This window comes from Olea europaea, chromosome 10 (genome assembly GCF_002742605.1).
Source record: "Olea europaea var. sylvestris chromosome 10, O_europaea_v1, whole genome shotgun sequence".
Taxonomy (NCBI): Eukaryota; Viridiplantae; Streptophyta; class Magnoliopsida; order Lamiales; family Oleaceae; genus Olea; species Olea europaea.
The window spans coordinates 6,359,055-6,375,831 of NC_036246.1; the positions used below are offsets into that span (position 1 = coordinate 6,359,055).

Here is a 16,777-nt window from a genome sequence, read left to right on the forward strand (position 1 = left end):
AATCACCACTCATATGATTAGATTCCACTACCAGCATGACCAACTAAATCTCCTCTACAAGCCCGACCAATATTCTGGTCTAATGCCATCCTAAACGCACCAAAAATCAAGCAAAAAACTAGTAAATGTGGACTTTTTTGGGGAGCAACACCTTCTCTAGCGATGCCCATGCCGGTACTACCCTACCGATCATCAAAACACATCAAGGGACATCTATTCATGGTCTTATATCATCAAACAACACACAAAATCCAGATTTACAAGCACGTCATTCACACCGAGCAGAACATGCACATTTCAATATCAATTTCCAGCACCAGCAGTACGCCTCACGGTTGCGAACCACCTTCTCCGACATCCCCACACCATGCCGCATCTAATGCTACCATGAGCTTCCATCAATTTTATTAGAAGATAGAGTAGGGTTGGGGTTGGGATTGGGGTGAAATAATAGAGAGAGAGTTTGTTTTAGGGCTGGGCAAATCTCCCGAACCGAACCGACCGAACCGAACCCGAACCGAACCGATCTGAACCCGACGGTTCTTGTCAAATTAAATACCCGACCGGGTATCTGAATTGAGAACCGACGGGTACGGTTCGGTTCTCGGTTCTAGACCAAGAACCGAAGAATCAAATAAGAACCGAATCTTTCTAATTTTTTTTTTTATATTGAGTAAATCAAATTATTTTAATTTTAATTTTTTCTAAACAAATTAACAAATTAATCATTTCTAAATCCAAATTTTTGGCCCAATAATTTGTTTCATTTCTAATTTTTTTAATTTTTGGCCCAATTACCCATTTTATTGTTTCATTTCTTAGCCAAACAAGATCAAATCCACTAAATAACCCTAAACACCTACAATAAAGTGCATAACGTTGTCTCGACTCTCACACTCACTCTCGCAGCCTATCTAATATTCCAAAACCTATACAATCGTCGGCCGACACTCTGACCTCCGATCGAAGCCGTAACTTTCCTGGACTGAAGCTTTGATCGCAGCGATCATTTGAACAAGGTAATTTACTAATCTCTGACATTCCAAAACTATTGAATGTATCATTAGTCGTATTTATATAACGTTGTTATAAATGTTAAAAATTTTAATTATAGTACAGAACCGAACGGAACCGAACCGATCCGAACCGAACCGAATGGAACCGAACCCGAACGGTTCCATAATTATATTTGGACCCGACGGTTCCATTTACTAGATACCCGAAAAGTTCGGTTCGGTTCGGTTCTAAAGAGAACCGAACCGAACCGACCCACGCCCACCCCTAGTTTGTTTAGTAAATTATGTGAGAGAAAGGAAGAATTTTCCTCAAATTTTTTGTAATTATAGAGAGAGAGAGAGAGAGAGAGAGTTTTCTACGGGTACAGCGTGGGATGGGATAAGGGAGGAAAATAAATAAATATATATGCACCAAATTAAGGTTACCAATATGGGCTAAGTTCGCTAAATGGGTCAAAGAACTCGGGCTATCAATCTATAAGTCAAAGACCACTTGATAAAAGGGCCCACTCATATCCAACTAAATATCTTAGGTCCTCCAAAAGTGTTGGCCACTTTTGGATCGAGTAGAGTCCAGTCCATGATGTCGATAAATTATTCGTCAATTGTTTTAAATCATCAATCGGATTTATTGAATATTAAAACCCAACAAATCTCTACATCGAAATCCAATCAACCTATAAGCAAACAAAAACACAAAATCTATACTTGCATAATCAATGTAACCGATAAAATTGACATCACAGACTTAAGCTCGTGTTTCGAACTCGAAACATATACTACACCTGCTCCATTAATTCACCAGGGTTAAAGTAAAAAAAAAAAACTTAAATAGAAGTAGATAATCAGAATAAACAATCAAGAGCAAATAAATATGTAATGGAGATATAACATAGGATAACACATAAATCTTTTCAAAATACGTTCACATAGAACGACAAATTAACACCAAGTTAATAAACACATATGCAACAAATGAATAAATGACCCATGAAAAGATATCATCACACTTATCCTATCTTATTCTGTATTGCTCACACATCGAGAACACTTATCTCTTCCCGTTACCCACCATGCTCACGAAGCTGATCACTAACTCGTGTTTAACTGGTAAATCACAATAGATTCTAAGTCCACAAGATAATCCTGTATCACCATATCACTTCTCCTAACTAAGTGAATAATGGGTCTTTATCTAATAGAAATGATAGAAGTGTCTCTCTCACACTCCACCCGATCAGGGTTTCACAGGTAAAGGATTCTAATATTTAATCATCTCTCCACTCCCGATCCAAATGTTACTCTCCACATCTCTGTGCATATTATCAATGCATCTTCAGGCATCTATACTTCATTACCAAAAGACATACAACATACTTATTGCTAATGCATCTCAAACCCCACTATGACAAAAACCAACACCTTTGGCGATCACAAAGGTTAGAGTTCAATTTAAATCAACCCCTGTGCACCATTAGGTTACTGTAACACCAAAGCTTAATAAATCCACAAAGGATTTATCCCACAAAAGGAAGGTTCAAGGTAGCACTCACGAAGAGAATAGAAGAAATAATGGGTTACTTCACTACACTCACAAAAAGGAAGAAGATAACCCGCACATGACTGCCCTATATAATCGCACAAATCACTCTGGCTTACAAATATAAAGGAGAAAATTGCTGACACTATTTGTTCTTACTACCACACTCTCTCACACCATTTGTAGAGCAAAAGGAGTACTTCATAGATCGTAACCCACTATGCATGCAAATACATTACACAAAGTAATAAGGTTACTCCAATTCATGCAGTTACGCATACAAATAAATTGAAAGTATAACATATCAACACAACAGAATTAAGTGATCAGGTACATACAAAAAGGATTACATACAAATGTACATGCACTAACCAAGTTTATTGTCAATAAATCTCACTAGGGTCATCGCTCGACCCTAAAGCCACATTTGCCTCACGCCTCTCCTTATCTTTCCTTTTATTATCATTCATAGAACAGTCCATTTTACCATGTCCAAAGTTTACTGCAGTTAAAACATATCTTACTTTTCGTACTTGCATTAGACCTACATTTGCCATCAAAAGTTTTATAAAAACATTTCGTTATGGCAAAAATTGAAAAATCACAAATTTTCCGTTAAAAACATGACTCAAAATGTATTGTCATTTACAAAAAAAAAAAAAAAAAAAAAAAAAAAAAAAAAATTTTCCTTAAAAAAAATAACTAAAAAATTTTTTTATTTTAAAAAAAAAAAAAAAAAAAAAAAATACACAAAGCACAAAATGCAACCAACACAAGAAAAGTGAGACATAATTCACATCACAAAGAATTTAAGGCAAATAATTATCAAGTAATTCCTATGTCTTGCAATATGCAATGTTTACCTCTTTCATGATAACCTCAAACCTAATATCACCCAACACGATGACTTCTAAAGCAAAAAGTAAATTGTTACCCTACATGTTAACCATAACTTCAATAATAAAAAGGAAAGAACATGATACTGAGCAGACCACGTTTGAAAATTCCTATATATGAGAGATGCGAATTCACCACTTTAGAGCTACTATCCGCCTAAAGCTTAAGTCAAATGAAACAACGTAAAACGGCACCCGAGCGTCAAAGGGCAAAGTCATTCGATCTTCACTGTATCGCTCGAAATTGAAAACGGATACAACTACAGGGTTCGTTACGTCATCTGGAGAAAACTACATAAAGAAATCACCGTCGAAAATAGCTCCGTGATCACTCACATGCCTTAGCCAAAGCCCCAAACGCCACTTGCATAGTCTGAATCTGGCCTCCTTTATTCACTAGATTTTTGCTTTGGTCAAAACCGAAGAAAACAACCTTGATAAGATTTCAAAAAATTCCTAGTTTTTCGTCCCTATTTTCCAGCTCGATTTCTACCTATTTAAATAGATCTTCACCACAAAAAACCACAGATTACCCAATAACACGAGCTTTGATACCATTGTCGTAAAAATCTTGAAGAAATCATTTATTTTGAGCTCAGAAACAAACCAAACAAACACTACAATCACCTAAGCTCGATCTAAACCAAACCTCCACTTTGGTTGCTCCAACTTTCACTCCACAAAGGAGACTCTAATTGTGGTGGTATGCAATATTATAAAGGGAGAGAATAAGGAAGACACCAATAACTCAACAAAGCTCTCAATTTCAATGAAAATCAACTGCCTCGTTTCTTATCTCCATTGCACTACACACACAAAAAGAAACAAATGACTATAGAGGAATGTATATATGCACCAAATTTAGGTCACCAATATGGGCTAAGTTCAATAAATGGGTCAAACAACTTGGGCCATCAATCCATAAGTCAAAGACCACTTGATAAAATGGCCAACTCATACATCATAACCAAACAACAAATCCTCCTGAGTGACTTGGACCCTTCAAAAGTGTTGACCATTTTCGAGTCGAGCCTAGCCTATGTTGTCAATAAATTTTTACTCAACTATTTAATTTATTGCTCAAATTTTTGGGCATCAAAACCCAACAAAAATAAATTAGAAAACATTCATATAATGGCGCAATAAAAATATTTTTTTGTCAGTTGTTAAAAAAGAAAGTAAATATGGTTAAATAACTTTATCCAACGATCAAATCTATTCAATGATCAAGCCCTTTTTTGTAGTAGCCTATGTTTTTTCCTTGCTCTGGTTCCAAGCTATCCCAACATCTACATAGAAGAGCATAGTTATGTCATATGTTCTTTCTATTGTGAGAATTAGTACTTAGATGAAAATTATTTTGGAGCCATTTTTTAGATAAAGGCATGAAAGGATTAAATATATCATTGAGATTTATCTTGAATTTAATGAGGCTTATATGTAGGCATTTACCATAGACAAGTGACAAAAAATCGTCAAAGATGGAGGAACGCATTTCATGAGATCTCGAGCATTTGTGGGAACACGTAGCTAAATGTAGTCATTTACCATAGACAAGTGACAAAAAATCGTCAAAGGATGGAGGAACGCATTTCATGAGATCTTTCATTACCCCATCCCCAAAACCACACCCATCCCAAAAACAAGAAATACCATTACTTCTCTTTCATTACAAATCAAACTAAAATAAAAATGCAAGTACAGAAAATAAGGGATTTCTTTTATTATTTAACATTATAAATCTATGAAATCTCGAAATCACTAAAAAACATTAAAAATAGATAAAAGAACCATGGATCAGATTTATAAAAGAAACACGAAAGCAACATAATAATCTAAATTGAAAATGAAAATATTTCCTAAAATTAAAAGGAAAAAGAAAAATAAATATTGAAATTATTCACCTGAATTCACTTTATTCCCATGAGCTTGAGCTGCCAAACCTTCTTTAAAAGACTCCTTTTTCACCAATTGTTTCACTCCAGTATCACTATTATTTCCTTCAGTTTTTGATGATCGAAAGCATGATAAACATCCACCCATATCAAAACTCAAAACAACAAACCCACATCAAAATGGTTTTCCAGATTTTATTTGCTGGAAACACTCGAGAAATTATGCCCCAATCACCAAGAAAATACGATTCTTCATCAACAAAGGCAACCCATAAAGCTGACTCCAAAAACCAAGAATAACCTCTCACAATCACTGATTTCCTAAAATTATCTTTTAATTCCCAAAATGAGCTATTTTATTTAAAACCTATGCAGGTTCTTTGGAGTTTAGGTAATCTTGTAGCTGGTGATTCTTATGTGATTAATAATGTTTTTGCTACTGGAAGTAAGATCACAGGCTAGTTAAATTTTTTTATTTTTTATTTTTTTTATTTTTGCAAATACCAACAATAATGAACTTCAATAGCATTTTTTTGACACCTGACTTGTGTTTTCAGTTAATGTAATTCAAGCATTGGTCAAATGTTTGAGAAGTGAACATCGAGTTTTTAAGAAAGTATGAGATTTATATATTCAATTTCTACAAACTTAAAGTGTTGAGTAGCTGGATTATTATTCATAGAGAGTTAAATTCATAGAAGCAGTAGACTTCGAACCCTGGAGAAAAAAGTCTCTCAAATCTGAAAAACCCAGATTAAAGTATCTCTCTAAATTCACGTTCCCAGCAGAAAAATGAAGTCGCTCTCTCTCTCTCTCTCTCTCTCAATAATGTGCCGGTCAAATGGGTTAAGCAAGAATGTATAGATAGACTATCTTGATACCATAAACCAACATAGCACAATCCAGGGGCGGAGCCAGGAATAATTTCTAGTGCGGACACAATTTAATCAATGCTTGACTTTGAGTGATGTCAATACCAAATTTGATTCAAATTTGGCATGATTTTTCTCACTAGAAGAGATCTTCCACAAAAAATTTGGCAACATTTGGTGATGTCAATAGTCACTGTACTAAGATTTGGTTCAACCCTTTTGACAATTGCTTAGCAACCCACATTCTTATTTTGTGGAATAGGTTAATTGAAGAGGTCCAAAGCAAGCAGCTAGTGAAAGCACAAAGAATAGTTAATGGTGGTTGACATTCTGTACAAGATAAGGACAAGGCAAAAATACAACTCAAATATCCCTATACACTTTCTGGAACACACCTCACTCCCAGAAGTTAAAATTTTTATTAAGCAATTAACAACTCAAATTAGTTTAACAAATTAATTAAATGAAGACAATAATTATAGTGACGGATGTTTCAAGAAGTTTAATAAACAATTCTTTGATTTTTAACTTAAAAGAAAAAGGGACTTATTAAGAATCTCAACTATAAATCACTCTCTCACCTCACCCCCCAACCAAATCATTCTCTAGCTTTAAAGAATGAGCAAGGAAATTAAAGAATAAATTGTAGAGAACAGGGAAGAGAATGTTAGGTTGGAGCCAACAAGTTCACCGAGAGGAGCCACCTCCCGTCCCTTTCTTTTGAGCCTGGGGAGTTTAAATTGTGGTCTTTTTACAGGGCTGGTATTGCAGAGTTTATAAAGCTCGTAATACAACATTATTTAACTTGAAGACTTCATTTTTGTATTCACTGAAGCAGGATCTCCCAATCAAGCCTAAATTTAAAGATTGACGTGACAAATTTAGTGGTTTTTGAATTCTGTGGTTCTTTTGGAGATGCTGGAAGCTGCAATAGAGAGTAATATACACATTGGAGGATTTTCTTCACACTCTTCACAAGATTTTTGAAAATGAACAGGGTCTGGTTCAGCGTAGGCAAGTCTTCGCACTCTTCACAGGATTTTTGAAAATAAACTGCGTCTGGTTCAGTGCAGGCACTTGCCTGCACTGAACTCTTAATGGCTCCGCACTTGGCACAATCGATACCATATACATACCATAAACCAACAGGAGTAACAGCATTTTTCACCCATATTGATACCAAAAACTAGCATAGCAAAATCGATAAAGCCAATTGCAAAGCATAAATCAAAATATACATCTACAAAAGTTTCCCCTTAACAGATTGCTAATAAACCCCCCAACACTACCGAATATTGAAATGAAAACCAAATGCAACATAATCCTCTTTTTTTTTCTAGAAATTTAGAAAGAAAGTTCACCTTTTTAGGGCCTGAAAATGCCTTCTCCTTCGCAGCTACCGATGCCAAGTGAACATATTGCAAACACACGGTCGATTGGGTGTTAGAATAATAGATTCAGTTTGCACTTTTTTTGGTCTTCCTTCATCGTCAGTGGTTCTATTCACGGTCGTTTTTTTTTGGGTGGTCATTGACGGCAAAAAAGTGGGGAGTTTACGTTTGTTTAGGGATTCACAAGAGTGGGTTCAGCGATTTTCGAGACAAAGTGAGGGCGTATAGACTTTGTGTATCATTTTCATGGTAGTCGTCTTCGTAGTTTTCTTCACTCCATCGACGACAGACAGTTTTCGACGACGGCGCAGTGAAAGAAATGAGAGAGTGAATGAAAGATTTAGGGTTCTTTGAATGGGGGATTGAAGCTTTCATAGTGGTTTTTGCTCTATTCTTTTTTTTTTTTTTCAATTTCATCTGACACTGAATTTGGTACTATTTCTTTCATTTGTCAAATCTCATTTAATTAGGTATTGTAGGATATTTGAAATTAGTTTCAGGGGCAAATATGACTAAAATTGACATTTTTGCAATGCTAAAGAAAAAGTGACATTTTTGTAAATGTCTTGACAAATTTTGATATCCTCTGCAATTTCCACATAGATTAATTAAATGTTATGGTTTTGACGAAATTCAAATATGACCACAAGGATCAACATCAGCAAGAAAGAAAGAGGATAAGAGGATGACTCTCGACTCTGGGTGATCAAGCTCGATCATCGCATGGCAAATGATCTTGTGTGCTCACTGGCAAGCAATGAAGGGTCACTCAACCGCTCGTCTATTTTGATATGTGCTTCTCCCAGTCTAGACGATCTGGGCACGTAGATTGTGTGGAGGTGGAATGACCAAGCCCTTGTTTAGTGGCCTTTATTTTGAAAAAAAACTATGTTTTGAAAAGTAATTTTTAAAGAATGAGTGTTTAAAAAGTAAAAAAAAAAAAAATTGGGTTTAGATGTAAAATATTTTATTATATGAATTTGCTGTTGAAAATGGTGAGAAATAAATTACAGTAAAGTAAATTAAATTAAAGGCCACGTCTCTCTTGTTTGCTAATTTGAATTTAAGAATGCTTAGTTGAAAAATAACTTATCATGATATTATGAATTATAACTCTCGTTAAAGAAAATAGATATAGGACTTGACTCTCGTTGTTAACATGAAACTCTAATCAGATTCAAGCATCAACAAAAATTGTTCTAGATTACCATAGTGTTACACCAAATATGTCTCTTAATTACATTTAAAATCATTATAAGTCGTACAGAAATGGTGAGAATGTTTGCATAGCTTTTAGCCTTTTACAAATTACAATCAAATCAAATTTTGAAATGCTACAATTCTTATTAAATGCTATTTAAGAAATGATGATCATCATGTGACAAATACCATTTACTCTTATAACAAAAAATCTGATAAAAAGAAATTGATTATGATCAAAATAATTAATTATGATCTTACCGTGTGAAGTGAGGTAACAAGTAGAACAAAGTGCGACGTCGTTTAGCAGGCTTAATCATCTCCTAATGCTTTGGAGTTAGGACTACCATTACACGACAACGCTTCGTCGATTCACGTCTGTAATTCTCCAACTTATCGCCGGCGACTGGAGAATCAAAGTCAACCGAACGCATATCCTGCCCGCCTGTATTAATTTGCAATGTCGTGGTTGGCTCGATCCATAGCCAACACTCTCAAACTCGACGACGATAGCGCGGTTAACAAGGCCCAATCCGGACCCGGAAGCCCGCAACACCCGGACAATGATGCGGCGTCTCCAACTTCACCGTCACGTGGTGTCAAAGAAGATCTGTCGGAGCTTAGTAAAACCCTCACCAGCCATTTCTGGGGTGTTGCATCATTTCTAGCCCCACCACCGCAGCAGTCCCAGTCCCACCCGGATTCGGAGAATAAGTCGGTAGAGAATCCGGATGGGGTTGGCGGGATCAGGAGCGACTTCGCGGAGATCGGGGGGAAGTTTAAGAGCGGGATTTCGAGGCTGTCGAATAACATTAACGTGTCTGAAATTACCAAAATAGCGTCAAATATTCTACAATTGGAATCGGATGACGAAGAAGAATGGATTAGAGACGATTCGAGGAAAGGAGCAGTGGGCGTGTCTGAGGAAGTGATAGCTTTTGCAGGAGATATCGCGATGCACACTGAGACTTGGTTGGATTTCCCATTACCTGAAAGTGATGATGAAGGTATGTAGAATCGACTTTTTCTTTTTCATTTTTCTAAATTTTTAGTTCTGACATTCTTTATTTGTTTGTGGACTTATACGTTTATTAATTTAGGTTTTTCACGTATGTAATATAGATCTTAATGTAGGAATTGAGAGTGTTTACAAGGGCTAGCATATATGGATCACTGCGATAAACTCTGATTACTGATTAGGGTCTATATTTGAATTATTTTTGCTATGATTGCTGATAATGTAATGATGATATTATCTGAATATGCAATGAAAGGCGTAAATTTCTATCTTTTAAATAATTGTTTGATGGAAGGCAGATTTCTGTAGATGGTGAGAAAACAATGGGGGTAAATATTTACATATTTTAACATTTTGAGGTATACAGAGACCATAAGGTGGTGTAGCATTTTATTGAAGAGAGAAATGTATTCTTCTTGAGACCAATTCTTGGTTATAGAAAGACTTGCTATATACTGGTTCAAATTGTTGCACTCATGCATTTTGTGTACTTTTTAAGCAGAAGCCGCATGCCACCCTGTCTCTCTCGCTCACTGGGTTTTTTTTTTTTTTTTTTTTTTTCCGTGTGTTATCAGTCTGTTATTAATATATCAGCTCGTCTTTCAGTCAAATTTGCCTGTATAGATCTTAGCTGACCTCATTATGATAAGGAAAACGTGTAAAAGCATCAGTTATGTCTATACCCTGTTTGCAATTCTAATAATTACTCTTCTGCCTGACAAAATAAAGTGCATTATGCATCTATTTTACTTGAAAAGAACCGTTTGTTGCATACTTGGATTCATGACACTTATGTGGACCATTAAACCTATTATAACTACGTGATATGGTTGCGAATTACCCTAATTCTTGTAAAAAGAGTTCCATTCAATCTTTTACTTCCTTCTTGACACCAGATTTTGATATGTCTTATGCACAACAAGAACACGCCATAGCTGTTGAGCATCTTGCCCCAAGATTAGCTGCTGTGAGGAATGAGCTTTGTCCTGGATATATCAGTGAAAGTTACTTCTGGAAGATCTATTTTGTTCTACTCCATCCTAGACTGGATAAACATGATGCTGAACTTTTATCAACACCCCAGGTTTGTCTTCTTCTCAATTATTCATCAAAAGATGTTCTGTGCTGGAGTCAATTGATGTGGACATACTGTTCTTTTATTCTGTAACTGTTCTCACAATTGGCAGCATGTCCATTTGTTGAGGAAAAACTATTATTTTAATAAAATTGCCTTGTTCACAAGTATTTTGCTTTTCTAAGCAAAAGTAGTGTTTTTAATTGCTACTTATTAATCCTCCGTAAAAGGAAAATCTACTATTCCATAGGGCACACAAACTGAATGTTGTCAACATCCTTCTACATTTTCTATCGTATCCGGCACATGCTGAAACTTGACCAACACGTAGAATTATCTAGCCAAGTTTATAATTTTCTTGATTAGCGAGGTTCCTGTTGTTAACTTGATGAGTATTTAGCACTCCATGGGGCATTTATTGTCAGTATTTTATGTTGCTTTTCTGTTTATTTTTTGTTTCCTTATCCTGCCACTTTTTGCATTGACATAAAGAGGTTAAAGAGGTTCTTGTTCACTTTTAGAGTGAGGGTCTATGGTAGTTGTTTAGGGTTTAGTTGCTTTAGATCTCAAGACATCTAGCAATGAACAAGGCAGAATGGCCAAAATGGATTAATCTAGCTGATCCCAAGTTTACTGGGGATATGTCTTAGTTTCTGTTGTAGTTTTATCTTGCTACTTTTTCCTCCTTTTTTTATTTCTTTTATTTTCTTTTCATTGAGTTTTTATGCGTGTCTGTTTTTTCGGCTTGTGTAATTTCTAAGAACGGTTGATACTTCATTTTAGAATTTTTATCAGAACTGCGTTGCAATATCTCGTTAACAGTTGATGCTGGTGGTCAGTAGGCAGTTGCACTAAAAAAGGGCTATTAGTTACTTCATGACTTAGCTTTAGGAGAAGCGAAAATAGTCTCACTGTGCATATCATTGCAAGCTGGATGGTCAAGTGTTTCTGACCAATAACTACTTTCAACAGCAGCATTTCCCTCCAGGATCAGATCGATCACTGATTTAATCATGTACAACAACAGTGATTACAAATAATCTGTCCGCTTTGTTACTTTCTCTCTCCCAATATTTGTAGACTCCTAGTCATGGGAAAACTGACTGGCCTCTGGAGGCTTTTTCCTTGTTATGTTGAATTGGTTAGTTTTTTTTTATTTGGTTGGGTGCCTTGATCTAATGTGATTACAATTGCTCCCGAGGACAAATGGCTCTAGTAATTGTTACAAATTGGACTACCTGTGCTGTACTATTTGTCTGTTGCTCTAATTACGCACTCTGTGCATGTTTCCTACAGATAGTGAGAGCCAGGGCCTTGCTCATGCAGGAGTTGAAGAACCTAACTGCAACAAAGCAAGGATCTTTGGATGCAAAAGACGGCGCTGTCTCTCATCACGAAGAGTCCCTTTCTGTGCCATCCATTGTTCTATCTGAGAATGAGCCTGGCAAGGCATCTGCCCTTGAATTGGGCACTTCCACTACAGCAGCTGCTTCCGAAACAGTGAAGCACTCAGTCGAAAGCAATGAAATTCCAGTTGTTGAAAAATCTGTGATTAAACAAGAGGATACCAATCGAACTAAAGATCAAAATGCTAATGATTCGGGAGAGAAAGATGAAGATGATTGGCTAAAGGAAGAGTGTTCTGAAATTGGTGGTGCCACTGGAACTACCATACCAGTTGAGAATGATGATGTATCCTTTAGTGATCTTGAGGACGATGATGGAGACGTGCCCTCAAGTTTCAGGAAAGCAAATGACAGTTCAGATAAAGACTCACAAGATTGGGTCCAATTGAGGAAAAGCACGTCCGACTCGTCCAAGGATGGTGAAATTAATCACTCTAGCGACGTAAATGTAAATATCCATGATGCGAAGGAATCAAATGACTGGTTAGATGTTGATGACATTGATGTGGCCTGATATATCATGTATGCCTCATATTGTGTTCGTCATGTTCATTTTCATGCAGTGAATAGTTTGTTTGTCATTTCCTGTGTCTTTCGTGAAGACTCTGGTCACGTTTGTACATAAAAGTTACTTTGAATAAACCCGGTTACTGTTTTAAATATGATAAAAGAGTACGTTAAAATGGTTCCATCTGGTACAGAGATGATGCTAAATTGATAATGTTCTATATGAATTCTTGTACTTGTGTTCAACGGTATTTTTATCACTCGTCAACACATGAATCTTATAATTCATTTTTACCTTGTATGTTACTTGTCAGTTTAAGAAATCGAACACAACACGTCTAGGTTACGTCCAAAATCTATTAATTTTCTTTCTTTCTAAGATTCATTGCATTTGTTGAAATTTGCATATTTCTACTCAGAATAATCGAAAGAAGTATATAAATACAAAAAATCAAGCCAACAAGTTCGAAAATTCATTCCCAATATATACGAGTTAACAAAATTTTTAAAAAGCTCACCGTCATGATCAAATTCATCTTTTACGAACATTTTGCACAAATTTTCGTGCAATCAACCAATTTTTTGGTGAGATTAATTCGTACGTAAAAAAATGGAATGTTCTTTTAGATTTTCAATTGAAAATAATGAAATATTTTGGGTTTGAAATATAGGTTAAAGAGTAGTTCAAAAGCAGAAAAATGAGAAAGAAAGATAGGTCAAGTTTTAAGCATAGAATTTTATCAAGTTCACATTTCAAAAAAATAGCAAGCACGTCTCACACGGGGAAATTAACTCTGAAAATAATGGAATTACGTAAAGATAACGAAATATTCAAAGAAATAGAAGGTTGAGGACTGAAAATCCAATTTCAAAGGTTGGGAAATTTTTTCTAAAAGGTGGAAAATTAATTTCGAATTGGATTTTGGTAAATTCCGGGACCCAGCACCCGTTGACTCGTAAACAATGGGACCAACCGACCAGTGCCTTTATCTCTATCCTCCTATCACAAATAACAGATAACTGTAGTATCAAGTACAACAAATCATCCATATCCATATATGCCAACCAAATATCGAGTTTCATCAATCCCACAGCTCTCTTATCAATTTACATGCACAAGTTTCCAGTTGATCATCATCGGCACTTTTCCATTGAACTTGCACATAACCCCTTCTTTTCTGCAACCGATTGTACGTCACTCTCGTGTTCGCGTATATAAATTTCTCTCACGTATACGTCTATATTCTTGGGTGTATGTGTATAAATAAAACGGCTAAATTGTGAATACAGACTTTATTACCCAAACCCTCAATTTTCTTTTTTAGCTTTTGCATTTTTTTTATGGATTTGGAACTGTTGAAGAAAGGTATAGACTTTACGAAGAGAGAGAAAAAGTGGATTCTTGTTCTTGGAGCATTAGGATTCACAAGTTACAAGATTTACAACTCGCCTTCTGTTGTGAAGAAGAGGAAAAGATTGTTGAAATTATTGGGTGCATTAGTTTCTGTAGCAGAAATGGTATCTGATTCAGCAGAGACAATTGGGATTATTTCGAATGATTTTAAAGAGTTCATACGATCAGATTCCAATCAAATTCCAAATAGTTTGAAGCAAATATCCAAGATCACTCGGTCTGACGAGTTTTCTAACTCAGTAAATAGTGTCACAAAGGCTTTGACAGTGGGAATTCTGCGAGGTTTTAAGTCTGAAGCTACGAAAAATGATGCTTCTGTGGGTGAGAGTTCGGATTTCTCTGAGCGGGTTATGAATAAATTGTTTTCGGATTCAGGGTCTGGTTTTGCTTCTGTAGTTGTAGGGAGTTTTGCAAGAAATTTGGTAATGGCATTTTATTCAGATAGACAATACAGGACAGGATCGAATCTGGATGGTTTTGTAAATCTTGATCATCTTTCAATGGAGTCAGATTATCAGTCTATTTCGAGGTGGATTGAAGTGGCTAATGAGGACAAGTGTCGAGAGCTAATTGGAGATTGCATAAAATTATTTGTGAGCACTGCTGTTAGTGTTTACTTGGAGAAATCTATGCATATAAACACTTATGATGAAATCTTTTCTGGATTGACTAATCCTATGCATGAATCTGAAGTAAAAGACTTGCTCGTGACTGTATGCAATGGTGCTGTAGAAACTTTAATACAGACTTCTCACCAAGTGTGGACTAAAAGCTCCATTGCTGATTCAAATCTGAACCCTCCATACTGGAAAGTTGATTTTGGAGATAGTTTTCCTGGAGATGATAAAGTCGAGAATGGGACAAAAATAACCTCAGCCAGAAAATTGTTCAATGATCCGAATCAAGATGATGGATGGAGGAGTAAGATTTCTTCTACTTTGGCAGTGCCTAGCAATAGGAAGTATGTTCTTGATATGACTGGGAAAGTGACATTTGAAACAGTTAGATCGTTTCTCGAGATTTTACTCGAGAAACTGTCAGAGTGCACGAAGAGAAGCGTTGATGTTGTCCACCTGGACGTCGTTGATCGAGGAATTGATACTATGAGATATGTGGGTGGTAGATCTTCTGCAGTTGCTACTGTATGTCTTACTTTGTGTTTGCACATTTTGAATGGACCTTGGATTTTGGCTCCAGGAAGAGAAAAACTAAGAAAAAGATTTTGCAAATCACTGGCAAATGCCTATACAAGGACTGAAACCAGTGTAATATATTACAAACCCCAATAAAAAAAAAAAAAGCTACAGGACTTAAATCAGAGATGAGGCAACAAGCCCCAAAAGCTAACAAGCAACAGTTTCCAGATAGAAGGAAGGACAACATAATACGTCTTGCCATGTACTAGAACAGAGCAAAAGGTGCTGGAAGGTATATGGAGTAATTGTTCTGCCAAGGCACCATGCTACCATACCATCCCGAGTCCAGGACCATGAAGCAAAAATGATGTCCGCACAAGTGTTGAAATTTAACGCATTTCCTAGAAGCTTCCAGAAAGTATAAGAAAAAAAAAATATCTCAACATATCAATATGAGCAACAAGAATGCTCCACTATGAGAACCAGATGATCCTTTTTCCTAGTTTTCATTTATTTATTTTTTGGGTCTGCATCATATTGTCTTGTTTCCTCAACACATGGATCCATGTGATAACAAAGTTAAATTAGTGTAAAGAAAACTGAAGTGATAGAGTTTGCTGATTCCAGGCATATGCGCACACACACACACACATATGGAAAAGTTTTAAGCGATGGAAAAGTTTTAAGAGAGATATTGTGCTCTATATGGAAAAGAATGTTTGTAGAGTGAAAGACAAAGAAACCAGTGGACAATGGTAAATGATAATAGTAAGCGTTTGCTGACAAGATGCTAATTGGTTATGGAAACCTTGCTTGGGAAGAGTTATAAGAACTATTGGCTTACAAGCATTAAATTGTATGTTTTAGTACCTATAGGTACATTAAAACATTTGGCCTTGTTTTCAAACAAAAAGACAATCACTTAGTGCTCATAACCAGCTCGAAAATAAGCAAGCGTGTCCTTACTTTTAAGGTTTTCATAAGCAAAAGCTCACGAGCCCTAACACCCGATACTGAGAGGACCAATAGACCAAAAGTGCTTCTTAATACAAAATTTTGAAGCAAAAAGACTTGGAAAGTTTAAATGTAAATACAATCCGGAAGTAAATATCTTGGTAAGCACCACTCAATTGTATAATGCATGCAAATTATATAATTCACTAATTAAAATCAACAAGGTATATGATTTCAAATATCAACCTCTGATGGGGAATTTCATCAAACAAAAGTACTGCTGATCTGGTAATCAATGGACAATGGACATATCTGTTATTATAATTTAAGCACCCACATTCTCCTTCAGAGTACAATTAATTATGTTTTAATTTGCACCAATTCGATCAACTGAACTCATATCTCACTCAAACTTACCAAGAATTAAAATTCGTACCTTTTTTTTCCAATTAAAATC

General features: G+C 35.9%; 2 protein-coding genes across 3 annotated transcripts; both read left to right on the forward strand.

Moving 5' to 3' along the window:
* The first annotated feature begins 9,107 nt into the window (after positions 1–9,107).
* Positions 9,108–13,000, forward strand: LOC111401021. Of its 2 annotated transcripts, none has more exons than XM_023028551.1 (3): positions 9,108–9,817; positions 10,752–10,912; positions 12,200–13,000. In XM_023028551.1, exons 1-3 carry the CDS (start codon positions 9,271–9,273, stop codon positions 12,821–12,823), a joined length of 1,332 nt encoding a protein of 443 aa, XP_022884319.1. In that variant the 5' UTR covers positions 9,108–9,270; the 3' UTR covers positions 12,824–13,000. The 2 variants fall into 2 exon arrangements, with proteins under 2 accessions (XP_022884319.1, XP_022884318.1); XM_023028550.1 differs by having other exon boundaries at positions 9,117–9,817; positions 10,725–10,912.
* An 839-nt stretch (positions 13,001–13,839) lies between these two features.
* On the forward strand, positions 13,840–15,432 carry LOC111400219 (protein PHLOEM PROTEIN 2-LIKE A10-like; the record flags this gene model as incomplete). Its single annotated transcript, XM_023027645.1, has 1 exon — positions 13,840–15,432. A coding segment is annotated over exon 1 (1,275 nt), but the record flags the coding sequence as incomplete, so codon positions are not given.
* Between the last annotated feature and the right edge of the window lie 1,345 nt (positions 15,433–16,777).

Bases quoted from the DNA above. Each gene is read 5' to 3' on its own strand.
- LOC111401021 (XM_023028550.1), top strand. From the start codon at position 9,271: ATGTCGTGGTTGGCTCGATCCATAGCCAACACTCTCAAACTCGACGAC. The intron at 9,818-10,724 runs GTATGTAGAATC...TCTTGACACCAG, and splicing joins ACCTGAAAGTGATGATGAAG to ATTTTGATATGTCTTATGCA. The intron at 10,913-12,199 runs GTTTGTCTTCTT...TGTTTCCTACAG, and splicing joins AACTTTTATCAACACCCCAG to ATAGTGAGAGCCAGGGCCTT.